Raw genomic sequence first — 16,943 nt, forward strand, 5'->3', positions numbered from 1 at the left:
TATCTCCCTCCATGGCTTGGCTGGTTAAGGCAGTTAATAGCTGAGTCATATAGACAGGAAAGACTCCGGTTTGAAATTGGCCAGTGCTGAGTTAGCTGACCGCAGCTGGGCAATTACAGGCTGGGGCGCCTCTCCTCTCCCCCAGTCAACTAATGCCGATATTGTTAGTCTCATTCATGAAGTGGTTGACCAGACTAGGGGCTGGATTTTCCGGTCCTTTGCGCTCCGGGTTTTGCCCCGGAGCGGCGTGAAAGACGGCGGTGAGGTCTTCTGCGCCCCGTCGCGATCCTCTGGTCGGGTTTTGCTGCGGCGCAGAGCAGGACCGCCGGAAGAGCTGCGCCAGGTGTGCAATGCCTTTGGTTGCGACAACGGCGTGAGTTTTGAGTCTTGCCCAACCCATCCACCCGAAAGTGCACCTGCAATGACCGCCGGGAAATCAGAGCAGTCAAACGATCCAGTCAGCGGAGAGGAAGGTAATGGACTCCAAACACGAGTGTTTTTTGTGCGATGTGTTGCGGTGGTATGGGCAATGTTTTAGGAATGTTTATGGGGTTTTTTTTTTAGGTCCGTCCCCCCAAAAGGCCTCTCGGAGTGCTCCCTGGCTGGCTGTTTAGCCCGGTAGTTTCCCTTCTTTGCTCTAAGAGAGGTGCACTTCTCCCTTAGCGCTGCTCCCCGATACGCAAACTATTCCCGGCCGCTAACTTTCCCGCCCCGCCTCCATTATCGTCCCAAAAACAGAAAAGCCTAAAATCCAGCCCTTGGTGTTAAAAAGACAAATGTGAAAGTTGCTCTGTACCAGCAATGTCAGACAAACAGAGATGAATGATCAGTGAATCTGTTTTTTGGTGGTGTTGGTTGAGGAAAGAATGTTGACGAGGCCACACGGGAAGCCAGCAGAATATCGTTATCTATAGGCTAGCTGTCAGTCAGTACTACACTGGATCATCAGCCGAGATTATGTACTTCATTCCAGTGGTGGGACTTGAACACACAACCTTCTGACCCAGAGTTGAGTGTGCCATCAACTGAGCCAAGCTGACAGAGGAGGGGGTGGGAGAAAATTGGTGCAAAAGAAATACAAGAAATGGGTAAAAGAAATATAAGGGGCAAAAAAGACCAATGTATATTGTTAGCACTGTCAGCATGAATTGGGCCAGTCCCATGGGTGACGAAGAGTGCATTGGTCACTCTATATAGAATCCTATGAAGCAGTTAGGAGCCAAGGCGGGCTCAGAATTCTCAACTGGTTTTGCAGAATCTAAGAGGTGTGAGGAGAGACATTGTGCAAGCATTTAAGTATATGGGCACTGAGTTCCATCTTTCCCAATTTCACTGTTTTTTGTGTGTTGAAAAACAATCTTTAATGGACAAGTTTCCTTTCTTTAATTAAGTGATACATATTTGCACCAGTAAGAGACTCTCTTCCAGGTAGGCATGCTACCAGTGCATCAATATGCATGTGTCATGCTGACAATGCTAACAATATACATTGGTCTTTTTTGCCCCTTATATTTCTTTTACCCATTTTTTGTATTTCTTTTACCCCCTTTCCTACTTCCTTTACACTAATTTTCATTCCACACCTTCATCTAAAAGAAAAAGCTGGTTGATGAATTAATGATCCCTTTCTTGGCTCCAAAATCTCTTGCAACCTACCTTCTCTTTATCTTATCCATATTACAATGCTAAATGCTTCTCTTGTTCCTCTGAAGCTGCAAATATGCTTTTCTCTTCTCTACCTCCCCACGGTGTTGAAATCAAAACCTACTGCACAATGTCCTATTCACATTCTTTCCCAGGCCCTCAAAACTATGGAATTCCTGACATCCCCCAATCTTGTGTTTCTTCAGTCTTAAATGCAAGTCCTTTCCTTTCAAGTCAAAGCTTGGTGTCACTTAGTCAATACTTCACAATTTACCTTGCTAGTGCCCTTCACGATGGGCCGAGACTCTTCACCTTTGATTAACAAAAAATGTACAACGTCTGAACAATTATAGATTATACATTATGAGGCCACATTAATGTTAGGACTCAGAACAATGCACATTTACAATTAGCTCATCAGATAAGCCCACATCACAGAAAGGAGTACATGAATCCCTGTCTAATAGATTGTCAGATTCTATGCCAATTGGTAGAAAAACATGCAACAGATAAGAGCTTATAAGAATATAAAAAATAAAGCTTTCACTATTGTGTGCACTTCCTCTCTCCATTCTATGTGATGTAACAGCATATATCCCACCAAGACTGGAACTGTGACTAAGCAGTCCCAAATTCAGGTAAAACCAGACAAACAAATAGCATTTTTTAAGTAAAGGCTCCTCTGAATAGCCCAATGGGACATCTGGTAAGCATTGAATTGGACTGGTACACAACCTTCCACAGTCGAATATCCTGCTGACACACTCAATCTAGATTCATTAAAAAAGCCATTTGAGAGAGATATTAAAGAGGTGCTAGTATCTATGAAACCACATTCCAGCAAGAGACAGGCCTTCAGGAGAGAAGGAATGAATAAGGGAGAAAATGAAGAACCTACAATATGTCATGGTACAATTTAAATAGCTGTGGACTCATCTGCTCTGTGTAATGCAGGCAGATCGTGTTTGAAAATTGTCAGACTCTTTAAAAAGCAGCCTTTTTTGCATTAGTATGTTAACTAAACAAGATCAAGCATTCTTTGGAATGAGAAAATCATATTTATTTCACCAAAATAAATGACTTTGTAAGCAATTGTTTTATTCGATTAACTGCAGATAAATCACTTACTGCAACATAATAAAAACTAATCTACAAAAAATAGTTACATTAGTTATGTACATTTGTTTGAAATATCATTATACAGCAGCCAATTATATGGTCTGAAGCGGTCATCTGCCCATAAGACTGCACAGAAATGTAACAGTACATACCAGACATCACTATTATACGATGTGCTAAATGTCATAAAAGGAAAACCAGTCTCGACAAAAATCAGATGCATAAACCCTCACTATATACAGAGCAATTCATATATTACAGATAATTTGGAAGTATCCATTGACTGGATATTTTAAAAACCTGTAAAATGACAGGGGGAGTAATTCCATATTCAGTAATGAGTAGTTACTATGGCTAATGTCCTTTGGTTCACAAAACCTGCACTGCAGTTTGCCAGTAACAACATTTCCCCGACAACTGGTTTCCTTTGTAACTGAAAGGTATTTGTTTCCAAAATGTTTTGGTTATAAATACAAATTTTTATATACCATTAGATTTTTAAGACATCCTTCATACAACAGATTTGCCAACAGTGGCAAAACAAAGAGTGCTGCTATTTTTACAGTACATTTTAAAGGCAAGACTTTATAGAACGGATGCAAAAATCTCACAATTCTGATAAAAATAGCCATAGCTGAAGACTTCATGCTAATCTAGGGCTGTATGCCATTCCTGCAGCATAATGCAATTCCATAGCTGATTATTGTATTCACTAAGACACATTTTGGGTAGAGTTGGTGATACAGTAGTTTGGTTTTGGTGCAAACAGTTCATGCCATAATCAGCAAAATAAAAACAAAAGCAGAGTCCTGTATGTTTGTTTTGGTAGTCTTTATTTGGAATGGTGAGAATTAAATTTAGTCTTCATCGATACTGTTGACTTACTGCCACATGCAGAGAGAGAAAAGTCTTATTGTGCTACTCTAATGCAAGTAAACAAGGAACTTTAAGGCCTTGAAAGGTTAAAATAATGATCAGACAGAAAAAAAAAGTTTGATTTCCCTGTTGAGCATATGATGGTGTTTCTGTTTCCATGAAGGAATTCATCTGCAGTTATCTGCATTTAAAGCACATATCAGACACACTATTATACAAAAACATTTTGCTCATCTCTATCTGCTCTATATCTTTTCATATGAATATGGATCTCCTTATAATTCTAACCACAAAATGTGCGATGTGCTTTTTGCATTTTAGATTTCAAATCATTTGCTTGCGTAAAATGTCTAATGTACCAACCAGTATCATCTCACATTGTAATAGTGTGCTTCTTTGAACAACTTGCAACAGAACCAGGCTTGTGATTTGTCTCAACTGGGTATATCGAAAATTTTATTTCCGTCACTGTTCCATAAAATATCAAGGCAAACAATGTGGTAGATGGTTAACTAAAATGGCTTGCACAAATGTATAGAAAGGAATGAAGAGATCCAATTTGATAAAATAGTGGCAACTGTTCTCAGTTTGTATTTATTGGAAATAATGTACTCATCATTTGTAAAATAACCTGTTAAGATATCTTATGAGTACTTTTTGAAACTGAAGCTTTCTGTACCTGCTTGCCTCGCAGTTCTAATCATCTTCATTGCCTGGCTAATTTCGTTGTCAGAAAGGCCTCAATAGAGCTAAAGCACAATGTAACATTCATAACTGATGGCTCTTTATTGTTCAACTTCCCTCAGAGCTGGATGTTTTCCTAGAATTCTTGATCTCCACAGTGATTGGTTTTGTTTTATTTCCTTATGGTAACCATATCTCTCTTCATTTCTTAAAGGGGGTCAACTTGGTAAAACTGTGCCAAAAGGGAGATGGTTTGCGTTTGGGTTCAACCAATGCAAAAACTTGTTGCTGAGGAATGCTGGTCGGCACAGTGATGTGTCGTTGGTGGATTGGATGAAGAGACTGATGTGGAGGAGGAACAGAAAATCCACTATAATTCACCCCTGCAACAGTAAAAAATAGAGAATCATATATTACTATTAATTAACCATTTAGTCAGACTCATCGTCTAATAAGCATCCAAACAAATATGTGGTTACTATAATTGTATTCAAGCATACACCGACAATTAACTCTCAGACACCCTCTGTGTTAATGTGCTTTTTGTCACCTTATTTCTGCATCAAGGCCATTCATTTCAACTAGAAGTGATGTGAACAGAGCTGCACTTTGTTCAGTGACCACCGTTGCCAAAACGATTCTACATCATGTCAGAGAGAATAGGATTTCCTGTCTTCCTACCCCATCCCAACCAGTAAAGCAGAATTCTGAACTGCCAAAAGAATGTCCAAAGCATTAGCCCAAAGCTTCAGCTTTGCTTTGCTCAAAGATTTTGATTTTCTAATTCAGCCCGCTGAATATATTGAGGAAATGCATGAGCAAGTGATAAAGACGAAGTCGCGATAACATCTTCCTTGAGTAGAACTGGCTCATTATCTTAGTGATCTGTATTATATATTCTATTCATGCCACAAAGAGACATTCTGGCACATTATTACATCTATTAAAATGATACTGGTGACTTTGCAGAACCAAAAGTGATCTTATGATGTTATGATGGTTTTCATTTTCATGGGAACATCCTGGAATCCCATGTAATAAAAAGGGAATTTGATTTATTCAGTTATTGCAAGGTACTGGCTGTGACCTTTCTTCCTCCCATAAAATGTACAGGGTTTCAGGTCACATTTTGCTCCTTACCTTAAGATAAACAAAAGTTACTTGCTCTGGTTTCATTACATTTTAACTCAAAACAACATAAAACTAGTACTTCCTTTAGAAATATAACATACGGTGTATCGCATTTATCTAAACATGTTACGCAGTGGAAAATTAAAACCATTTTTGCTGCTATGGATAAGCTGCAGTGTACCAAATCCTATATACTGTGAATATATGAAAATGACAGACAGGAAATAAGCTACTGGTCCATCCAGCCTGTTCCACACAGTTGCGATGTTATGCATCACAATACATACACTCCCCACCCCCCACGTAATCTCGGGAGAAGTGAATAACCAGATAAAACCCCCAAAAATTGAAAATTCCTGACATGCTTGAGTAATTAAAATTAGTCCATGGGATACTCGTTATGCATTATTATATATTTTTTTAGTCTTAATATATTATATTACACAATGGAAACCTTAGTGAGGTCTCAAAATATCTATGTCTTCCTACTTACCCTTCATCTTCCCCTGCCTGGACTTTTTGGCATTTAACATAGCTTGTTTCTTCTGGTTTTCTGATATTTCAAATCCTGAAAAATGATTAATGTAAAAGAAAGTTAATTGTTAATACGTAACCATTATAAACACACTGCATGCTGCACATAAGGAGGCCATTCGGCTCATAGAGTCTGTGCTGGATTTTTCAAAGAGCAATCTGTTTAACATCCTCAGGATATTCCAAAGTGCTTCATAGACAGTGATTTTTTTTTTGAAATGCAGTCACTTGTTTTTAAGCAGGTGCAGCAGCCAATTTATATTTGGTAATGACCCCAAACATGCTGACAATTAATCGTTTTTTTGGTGGTATTGGTTGAGGGATGAATATTGGCGAGGACATCAGGAGTATCCCCTGCTCTTCAAAAAAGTGCCATGAGATCAGTTATGTCCACCTAAACAGGCGGACAAGGCTTCCAACAATGCAGCACTCCCTCTGTACTGCACTGAAGTATCTGCCTAAATTATGAGCTCAAGTCATCTAGAATCTCGAACCTAAAACTCCTAATTCAGATGCAAGGATCCTACCACTCAGCCAAGCTAACTTCTGAACTTCAGCTCCAATTACAAATGGATTCTCAAAAGCGATGGAAGCAATTTCAATTCAATGTAATATAACACAAGAATAGCCACTTGGACAAAGTACTGAAGACCTACCAGGCCTTATGGAATCATAGCCCAGCAACAGTCTGTACATTCAGAAGATATGGGGAGCAAATTAGGGAAAAAACATAGAAGATTCAACCCATTAAGTACATGAGATTTTCAGCTTCCGCATTACTACAAAAACGTTAGTGGGAGTTGTGTACAGACCTCCAAACAGTAGTAGTGATGTTGGGGAGGGCATCAAACATGAAATTAGGGGTGCGTGCAATAAAGGTGCAGCAGTTATAATGGGTGACTTTAATATGCACATAGATTGGGCTAACCAAACTGGAAGCAATACGGTGGAGGAGGATTTCCTGGAGTGCATAAGGGATGGTTTTTTAGACCAATATGTCGAGGAACCAACTAGGGGGGAGGCTATCTTAGACTGGGTGTTATGTAATGAGAGAGGATTAATTAGCAATCTCGTTGTGCGAGCCCCTTGGGGAAGAGTGACCATAATATGGTGGAATTCTGCATTGGGATGGAGAATGAAACAGTTAATTCAGAGACCATGGTCCAGAACTTAAAGAAGGCTAACTTTGAAGGTATGAGGCGTGAATTAGCTGGGATGGATTGGCGAATGATACTTAAGGGGTTGACTGTGGATGGGCAATGGCAGACATTTAGAGACCGCATGGATGAACGACAACAATTGTACATTCCTGTCTGGCATAAAAATAAAAAAGGGAAGGTGGCTCAACCGTGGCTATCAAGGGAAATCAGGGATAGTATTAAAGCCAAGGAAGTGGCATACAAATTGGCCAGAAATAGCAGCGAACCTGGGAGAAATTTAGAACTCAGCAGAGGAGGACAAAGGGTTTGATTAGGGCAGGGAAAATGGAGTATGAGAAGAAGCTTGCAGGGAACATTAAGACGGATTGCAAAAGTTTCTATAGATATGTAAAGAGAAAAAGGTTAGTAAAGACAAACGTAGGTCCCCTGCAGTCAGAATCAGGGGAAGTCATAACGGGGAACAAAGAAATGGCGGACCAATTGAATAAGTACTTTGGTTCGGTATTCACGAAGGAGGACACGAACAACCTTCCGGTTATAAAAGGGGTTGGGGGGTCTAGTAAGGAGGAGGAACGGAGGGAAATCCTTATTAGCCGGGAAATTGTGTTGGGGAAATTGATGGGATTGAAGGCCGATAAATCCCCAGGGCCTGATGGACTGCATCCCAGAGTACTTAAGGAGGTGGCCTTGGAAATAGTGGATGCGTTGACAGTCATTTTCCAACATTCCATTGACTCTGGATCAGTTCCTATAGAGTGGAGGGTAGCCAATGTAACCCCACTTTTTAAAAAAGGAGGGAGAGAGAAAACGGAATTATAGACCGGTCAGCCTGACATCGGTAGTGGGTAAAATGATGGAATCAATTATTAAGGATGTCATAGCAGTGCATTTGGAAAGAGGTGACATGATAGGTCCAAGTCAGCATGGATGTGTGAAAGGGAAATCATGCTTGAAAAATCTTCTGGAATTTTTTGAGGCTGTTTCCAGTAGAGTGGACAAGGGAGAACCAGTTGATGTGGTATATTTGGACTTTCAGAAGGCGTTCGACAAGGTCCCACACAAGAGATTGATGTGCAAAGTTAGAGCACATGGGATTGGGGGTAGTGTACTGACATGGATTGAGAACTGGTTGTCAGACAGGAAGCAAAGAGTAGGAGTAAATGGGTACTTTTCAGAATGGCAGGCAGTGACTAGTGGGGTACCGCAAGGTTCTGTGCTGGGGCCCCAGCTGTTTACACTGTACATTAATGATTTAGATGAGGGGATTAAATGTAGTATCTCCAAATTTGCGGATGACACTAAGTTGGGTGGTAGTGTGAGCTGCGAGGAGGATGCTGTGAGGCTGCAGAGCGACTTGGATAGGTTAGGTGAGTGGGCAAATGCATGGCAGATGAAGTATAATGTGGATAAATGTGAGGTTATCCACTTTGGTGGTAAAAACAGAGAGACAGACTATTATCTGAATGGTGACAGATTAGGAAAAGGGGAGGTGCAAAGAGACCTGGGTGTCATGGTACATCAGTCATTGAAGGTTGGCATGCAGGTGCAGCAGGCGGTTAAGAAAGCAAATGGCATGTTGGCCTTCATAGCAAGGGGATTTGAGTACAGGGGCAGGGAGGTGTTGCTACAGTTGTACAGGGCATTGGTGAGGCCACACCTGGAGTATTGTGTACAGTTTTGGTCTGCTAACCTGAGGAAGGACATTCTTGCTATTGAGGGAGTGCAGCGAAGGTTCACCAGACTGATTCCCGGGATGGCGGGACTGACCAATCAAGAAAGACTGGATCAACTGGGCTTGTATTCACTGGAGTTCAGAAGAATGAGAGGGGACCTCATAGAAACATTTAAAATTCTGACAGGGTTAGACAGGTTAGATGCAGGAAGAATGTTCCCAATGTTGGGGAAGTCCAGAACCAGAGGTCACAGTCTAAGGATAAGGGGTAAGCCATTTAGGACCGAGATGCGGAGGAACTTCTTCACCCAGAGAGTGGTGAACCTATGGAATTCTCTACCACAGAAAGTCGTTGAGGCCAATTCACTAAATATATTCAAAAAGGAGTTAGATGAGGTCCTTACTACTAGGGGGATCAAGGGGTATGGCGAGAAAGCAGGAATGGGGTACTGAAGTTGAATGTTCAGCCATGAACTCATTGAATGGCGGTGCAGGCTAGAAGGGCTGAATGGCCTACTCCTGCACCTATTTTCTATGTTTTACATTGGCAATAAAAACAAAAATGTAATGTTACCGCAGTGATCCATAGTACTTCCACAATGACTCATCAAATTTAGCCAGTGAGTAGCTAAGCAAAATAGGCAGATTGGGCCCAGGTTCCCAACCCAGTGCATGCTAAATTAGCTAAACTCAAAAGGGATGCAACAATTGGACCTTGAAATCTCTTGGTTGGAAGAGAACATGAGTTAAACACTCTGCTGGAAGTTTGTGTATGTTGTCTGAGGTCCGACTTCTGCTTGGTTGTGATGTTCCTTCCTGCACCCTTGCAGGTGAATAGCCTGTTGACACTCTCGGTCAAGATTCTTCCATGAGTGTAGGAAACCTTTTCATCCTTAAGTAAGGTTCAGAAATCAAACTTACCTATTTCTTTGTCTTCTTCTACCCTTTTTCTTTCGTCTATATAGGCTTGCAGCCATCGCTGTTTGTCCTCTGTCCTTTTGCCACAAAATAGGTAGACTTCCTCTGTTGTTTTACTTCTCAGTTTGAAGGCATTTTTTACATTCATGTTAAAATCCTTGTCTTTACCATCCTCTATGTCCAGTACTTTAATCTCATCCATGTCAATGTGGCCTTTGTAATACAACATATCTCGTCTCAACAAATCCTTTTTACAGAAAAACAATTGATGGTCAAACAGAAAAAAAGTCCTCTGTTGGCTCTTTCCTTGGCATGAGATTTTGGTCAACTCTCCAGAATGGATCAATTCTGAACTTCTAGTTAAAACATCTTGCCCCTGAAAAATATACAGATAAATTACTTGATATATAAAGCCATTCCACAAATATAATGAGTTATCCAGTCAACATAGAAAGATGAGTAAGCAGGTGGTCAGGATTTGAGACTTTCCAAACAATGAAGTCTTCAGCGCATTTATTTTAATGTTGTAGTACCAGTTGAGGCCTCCAATGAGCTAATAAGGCTCACTCTAGTGGTAGAAAGCAGGTAATGCAGATTTTAAATTTAATAGCAGGTTTTTCACTCACATGTGTCAAATTTTAGTTACTTCCACAATTGCCATTCCTTTCCGGTCAGAGATTTACATTAAAGTCATTTATGTTAATCCAAGTCTGTTAATATTAACTTCTCAATCTCGATTTAAAAAAATCTACAATGTTGGCATTAAGCCAGGGTGTCTAAGTGTCATAGTACTGTGAAACATTGCAATGGTTTGGGAATAGAGTTTCCTTGCTTGATGAAAAGGCACGAACTCTGTTCTAATGCTGATGTATTTCCAAGTTTGACACTGGATCCGTCAGACGGTTTATTCATTTTTACATCCCTGAGTGGTGCAATACAGCCAAAGAGAAACAACAACAACTTGTATTTATATAGCGCCTTTAATGTAGTAAAACATCCCAAGGCGCTTCACAGGAGTGATACAAGACAAAAATTTGACACTGGGCCACATAAGAATAAATGATGGCAGATGACCAAAAACTTGGTCAAAGCGGTAGGTTTTAAGAAGCGTCTTAAACGAAGCGAGGCGGAGAGGTTTAGGGAGGGAGTTCCAGAACTTGGGGCCCAGGCAGCTGAAGGCATGGCCGACGGTTGAACGATTATAAGCAGGGATGCTCAAGAGGACAGAATTTGAGGAGTGCAGATTTCTCCCGGGGGGGGGGGGGGGGGAGGAAAGTTGTGAGGCTGAAGGAGATTACAGAGATAGGGAGTGGTGAGGCCATAGATGGATTCATATACAAGGATGAGAATTTTGAAATTAAGCTGTTGCTTAACTGGGAGCCAATGTAGATCGGTGAGCTAAGAGGTGATGGGTGAACGGGACTTGGTGCGAGTTGGGACACGGGCTGCCGAGTTTTGGGTGACCTCAAGTTTATGCAGGTTGGAATCTGGGAGGCCAGCCAAGAGTAGTCAAATTTAGAGGTAACAAAGACATGGATGAGGGTTTCAGTAGCAGATGAGCTGAGGCAGGGGTGGGGAAACAGTACCTATACTATGCAAGGAGATTATAATAGAGATACTTGCCACACCACCTTTTCTAGGGCAATGCACTTCTATTAGGGTTTGATATAAATAACACCAACTCTCAGTGCTTAGTTATTGAACGACCTCGCTTGCCAAAACAGCAGTGTTCATCCTGGAATCTCCCTCTATATGCATCTTGATTCCCTTTCTCCTCCCGACCACTGTTCGCACAATTAGCTACTACTTTAAATATGCAGCAAATAGCCTAATTAATAGACCTGGATTTTGCAATAAAAGTAACGGCGAGTCTTTCAGCGCCCACCGTTATTAAGGAGTAAATCGGACAGCGACTTCCAGCATCCACACATGCTCGGTGAAACGCGGAAATCAGTAATATATCTAAATAAATAATTCCTACTCAGACAAAATTGAATACATCAAACTAATAGAAATGTCAGAAAGGTTTAGATGAAGCAAAACAGGTCTTATTACAGATCAGAAATGAAAAACACACCTCCCAGTTTACAATGGACACTTGCCACTGAGCGATCTTGTCTATACTTTCTAATCGTCTTTTGCGTTCGTTAATCAGACGTGCTACATTCTTCATGGCCTCGTATGCAGCACTGATGTTTTCGTAATCACTGTGAAATGGCAATACGATTTGGTTAATCTCTGTCACTGTTCAGCTGTTGCTTTAGCAGAGGTTCATGGATTTCAATTAAATACAATTTACAACAAGAGGACTACCAATAAGTCAATCCAGCTGGGTGGAAAGTTACACTGTTATAACAAAATTAGTTTCTCCAAACTGAGTTTGAAATATTTATTATTAAAGTCTGATGTCAAATACAGCTATGAAATATATAGCAGCAAAAAAATATTTTTGTCCAATTACATCCTGTCTTTGAAACTCCAATCAGCTATACACCATCTGTACCGTTTGTTTAAAAGATAGAAGTTTCTGTTTCATACTATGTGTAAAACTTCTTCCTTGTTCAAAATCAATGAAAAATTATATTTTAAATCCCTATATGTCTTAGTTGGTTAAAGCAGTGACCAGTTGAGCCAAACGGATTTGAAAGATTCCAGGTTTGATCCCAGTTCTGTGCTGAGTTAACTTATTTCAATGCCAGTACAATTGGCCACAGGTAATAGACAACTGACCGGGGTTTCCCACTCCTGATCACTAACCAATGACCCCTGCTGGAAGAGTGCATTTGTGGATCTTAAGCAAGGATGGAAAGCGGTGCAGGTGTGATTCCACTATGATAAAAATAGTCTACCAGCATTCATCATTAAGGCTCATATTTGAATAATTGCCAATTGGGTGCAGTACCGAAAGATGTCAAGCACTTCTGGAAGTGTACGCCTGGCCAATGTCTTCAGGAGAGGAGGAAAAAAACATTATCCAAAAGATCTTTTAAAAATGTTTTTTTAAATTTTGTGTGGATTTTTTAATTTGATGTTGAGGAATGAAATTTTTTGCTAGTGCTGTTGGGGAGGAGTTAAACTAATATGGCAGGGAGATGGGAACCTATGCAGGGAGACAGAGGGAAGTAGAATGGGGGCAGAAGCAAAAGATAGAAAGAAGAAAAGTAAAAGTGGAGGGCAGAGAAACCTAAGGCAAAAAGCAAAAAGGGCCACATTACAGCAAAATTCTAAAGGGGCAAAGTGTGTGAGAAAGACAAGCCTGAAGGCTCTGTGCCTCAATGCGAGGAGTATTCGGAATAAGGTGGACGAATTAACTGCGCAGATAGCAGTTAACGGGTATGATGTAATTAGCATCAAGGAGACATGGCTCCAGGGTGACAAAGGCTGGGAGCTCAACCTCCAGGGGTATTCAACATTTAGGAAGGATAGACAGAAAGGAAAAGGAGGCGGGGTGGCATTGCAGGTTAAAAAGGAAATTAATGCAATAGTAAGAAAGGACATTAGCTTGGATGATGTGGAATCGGTATGGGTGGAGCTACGGAATACCAAAGGAAAGAAAACGCTAGTGGGAGTTGTGTATAGACCACCAAACAGTAGTAGTGAGGTTGGGGACAGCATCAAACAAGAAATTAGGGATGCATGCAATAAAGGTACAGCAGTTATCATGGGTAACTTTAATCTACATATTGATTGGGCTAACCAAACTGGTAGCAACACGGTGGAGGAGGATTTCCTGGAGTGTATTAGGGATGGTTTTCTAGATCAATAGGTCGAGGAACCAATTAGCGAGCTGGCCATCCTAGACTGGGTGATGTGGAATGAGAAAGGACTAATGAGCAATCTTGTTATGCGAGGCCCCTTGGGGAAGAGTGACCATAACATGGTTGAATTCTTTATTAAGATGGAGAGTGACACAGTTAATTCAGAAACTAGGGTCCTGAACTTAAGGAAAGGTAACTTCGATGGTTTGCGGCGTGAATTGGCTAGAATAGACTGGCAAATACTTAAAGGGTTAATGGTGGATAGGCAATGGCAAACATTTAAAGATCACATGGATGAACTTCAGCAATTGTACATCCCTGCCTGGAGTAAAAATAAAATGGGGAAGGTGGCTCAACCATGGCTAACAAGGGAAATTAAGGATAGTGTTAAATCCAAGGAAGAGGGATACAAATTGGCCAGAAAAAGCAGCAAGCCTCAGGAGTGGGAGAAATTTAGAATTCAGCAGAGGAGGACAAAGGGTTTAATTAAGAAGGGGAAAATAGAGTACGAGAAGAAGCTTGCCAGGAACATAAAAACTGACTGCAAAAGCTTCTATAGATATGTGAAGAGAAAAAGATTAGTGAAGACAAACGTAGGTCCCTTGCAGTTGGATTCAGGTGAATTTATGATGGGGAACAAAGAAATGGCAGACCAACTGAACAAATACTTTAGTTCTGTTTTCACGAAGGAAGACACAAATAACCTTCCAGAAGTACAAGGAGACCGAGGGTCTAGTGAGAAGGAGGAACTGAAGGATATCCTTATTAGGCAGGAAATTGTGTTAGGGAACTTGATGGGATTGAAGGCTGATAAATCCCCAGGGCCTGATAGTCTGCATCCCAGAGTACTTAAGGAAGTGGCCCTAGAAATAGTGGATGCATTGGTGATCATTTTCCAACAGTCTATCGACTCAGGATCAGTTCCTATGGACTGGAGAGTAGCTAATGTAACACCACTTTTTAAAAAGGGAGGGAGAGAGAAAGCAGCTAATTATAGACCGGTTAGCCTGACATCAGTAGTGGGGAAAATGTTGGAATCAATTATTAAGGATGAAACAGCAGCGCATTTGGAAAGCAGTGACAGGATTGGTCCAAGTCAGCATGGATTTGTGAAAGGGAAATCATGCTTGACAAATCTTCTGGAATTTTTTGAGGCTGTAACTAGTAGAGTGGACAAGGGAGAACCAGTGGATGTGGTGTATTTGGACTTTCAAAAGGCCTTTGACAAGGTGCCACATAAGAGATTGGTGTACAAAATCAAAGCACATAGTATTGGGGGTAATATACTGACGTGGATAGAGAACTGGTTAGCAGACAAGAAGCAGAGAATCGGGATAAACGGGTCCTTTTCAGAATGGCAGGCAGTGACTCGTGAGGTGCCGCAGGGCTCAGTGCTGGGACCCCAGCTCTTTACAATATATATTAATGATTTAGATGAAGGAATTGAGTGTAATATCTCCAAGTTTGCAGATGACACTAAACTGGGTGGCGGTGTGAGCTGTGAGGGGGATGCTAGGAGACTTCAGGTTGACTTGGACAGGTTAGGTGAGTGGGCAAATGCATGGCAGATGCAGTATAATGTGAATAAATGTGAGGTTATCCACTTTGGGGGCAAAAACGCAAAGTCAGATTATCTGAATGGCGGCAGATTAGGAAAAGGGGAGGTGCAACGAGACCTGGGTGTCATGGTTCATCAGTCATTGAAAGTTAGCATACAGGTACAGCAGGCGGTGAAGGCGGCAAATGGTATGTTGGCCTTCATAGCTCGGGGATTTGAGTATAGGAGCAGGGAGGTCTTACTGCAGTTGTACAGGGCCTTGGTAAGGCCTCACCTGGAATATTGTGTTCAGCTTTGGTCTCCTAATCTGAGGAAGGACGTTCTTGCTATTGAGGGAGTGCAGCGAAGGTTCACCAGACTGATTCCAGGGATGGCTGGACTGACATATGAGGAGAGACTGGATCAACTGGGCCTTTATACATTGGAGTTTAGAAGGATGAGGGGGGATCTCATAGAAACATATAAGATTCTGACAGGATGGGATAGGTTAGATGCAGGTGGAATATTCTCGATGTTGTGAAAGTCCAGTCTTAGAATAAGGGGTAAGCCATTTCGGACTGAGATGAGGAGAAACTTCTTCACTCAGAGTTGTTAACCTGTGGAATTTCCTGCCGCAGAGAGTTGTTGATGCCAGTTCATTGGATATAATCAAGAGGGACGTAGATCTGGCCCTTACGGCTAAAGGGATCAAGGGGTATGGAAAGAAAGCAGGACAGGGGTACTGAGGGAATGATCAGCCATGATCTTATTGAATGGTGGTGCAGGCTCGAAGGGACAAATGGTCTACTCCTGCACTTATTTTCTATGTTTCTATGTTTCCCAAATTTTGTGGTCTCCATCAACTAGCTCAGATACACAAATTGTCAGATGCAGGGTAAAGCTCTCTCAGTGTTTCTCCAATAATACGTTCTATCTGTAAAAGTTTTGTGCAGAGATCAGTAGACAGGATTTTTTTCAATCTCTCTTTTCAGTTTTTCTTTTCCCCTTTTTAGGTACTCTCCTATGTCATGTATAAAGTCTGAAAAGGCTGAGTGGGCCTCATCTCGCTTATCTCCACAGCAATCTAGCCAAGTCCAGAATCCAACACGAGAGAAATTGTAGGGCACCTTAAGACCCCATTCCACATACTGGAGATCTAGGAATATTTGTAGTCCAAAAAGATACCTGCAATAAGATACCTAGCTATATATCGCAGGATGGGGCCGCCACGCTGTCCAGCAGCTGCTCGCAATTTATGGCCCAACCTACCGCTGATGTTTCCTCGCAGGTCAGGGCCTCCACACTGTCCAGGGGCCACTCGGGGCCATAAAAGGCGAGTGGCCTCTGGACAGCGTGGCGGCATACCATTTCAGGGAGCAGTGCAAGCTGGTGCAAGACAGCGACGGCAGTGAAGAGGGTGACTGGATTGGACATCACCATAATCCAGGTCGATGATTGGAGCGTGGGCAGGTACAGCAGGAGTGGCGAGGTCGGGGCGAAGGAGCGGCGAGAGATTGGAGAGGGACGTGACCGGGGCCCAGGAGAGGTGCGAGTTCGGGATCCAGCTGAGGCAAAGGCCCTGGGGCAGCACGGGCCAGCCCACACTGCGATGTGTTCGCACTAGATCCGTGCAGCAGAGCTGGTCTCCAGTCATCTTGTTCAATCCTTGCCACGGACCTAGCTCTATCAAGCCCGTGCGGTGACTGGTATGCAACGGCCACCACACGTTAAAAAAAAATCCATGCAGAGGCATCTTCCACCCTTCAACAGATAGAGAAGATGAATACATGGCTGGAGAGATGGTGCAGGCGGGAGGGCTTTCGTTTCCTGAGGCATTGGGACTGTTTCTTGGGGAGGTGGGACTTGTACAAGCTGGACAGGTTGTACCGCAACAGAGCCGGGACCAATAT

The 16,943-nt window shown here is 41.9% G+C and overlaps 1 protein-coding gene and 1 long non-coding RNA gene across 4 annotated transcripts in view; one reads left to right on the top strand and one right to left on the bottom strand.

Annotated features, from left to right (window-relative positions):
* The first annotated feature begins 319 nt into the window (after window positions 1-319).
* LOC139275164 (uncharacterized) lies at window positions 320-5,389 on the top strand. The gene is made up of 2 exons (XR_011595685.1): window positions 320-473; window positions 4,538-5,389. It is a non-coding gene; the product is annotated as an uncharacterized lncRNA (long non-coding RNA).
* The window catches only part of LOC139275163 (spermatogenesis-associated protein 13-like), a 365,108-nt gene continuing 350,989 nt past the window's right edge, over window positions 2,825-16,943 (bottom strand). For all 3 annotated transcript variants that reach the window (XM_070892243.1, XM_070892242.1, XM_070892244.1), the window contains 4 exons: window positions 11,816-11,945; window positions 9,742-10,114; window positions 5,948-6,022; window positions 2,825-4,706 (listed from right to left, as the gene is read on the bottom strand). In XM_070892243.1, coding sequence (XP_070748344.1) covers window positions 4,525-4,706; window positions 5,948-6,022; window positions 9,742-10,114; window positions 11,816-11,945 — 760 coding nt within the window. In that variant the 3' untranslated portion in view covers window positions 2,825-4,524. The remainder of the gene's footprint in view (window positions 4,707-5,947; window positions 6,023-9,741; window positions 10,115-11,815; window positions 11,946-16,943) is intronic.

The sequence above is a fragment of the Pristiophorus japonicus genome, chromosome 10 (assembly GCF_044704955.1).
Source record: "Pristiophorus japonicus isolate sPriJap1 chromosome 10, sPriJap1.hap1, whole genome shotgun sequence".
NCBI classification, from domain to species: Eukaryota; Metazoa; Chordata; class Chondrichthyes; family Pristiophoridae; genus Pristiophorus; species Pristiophorus japonicus.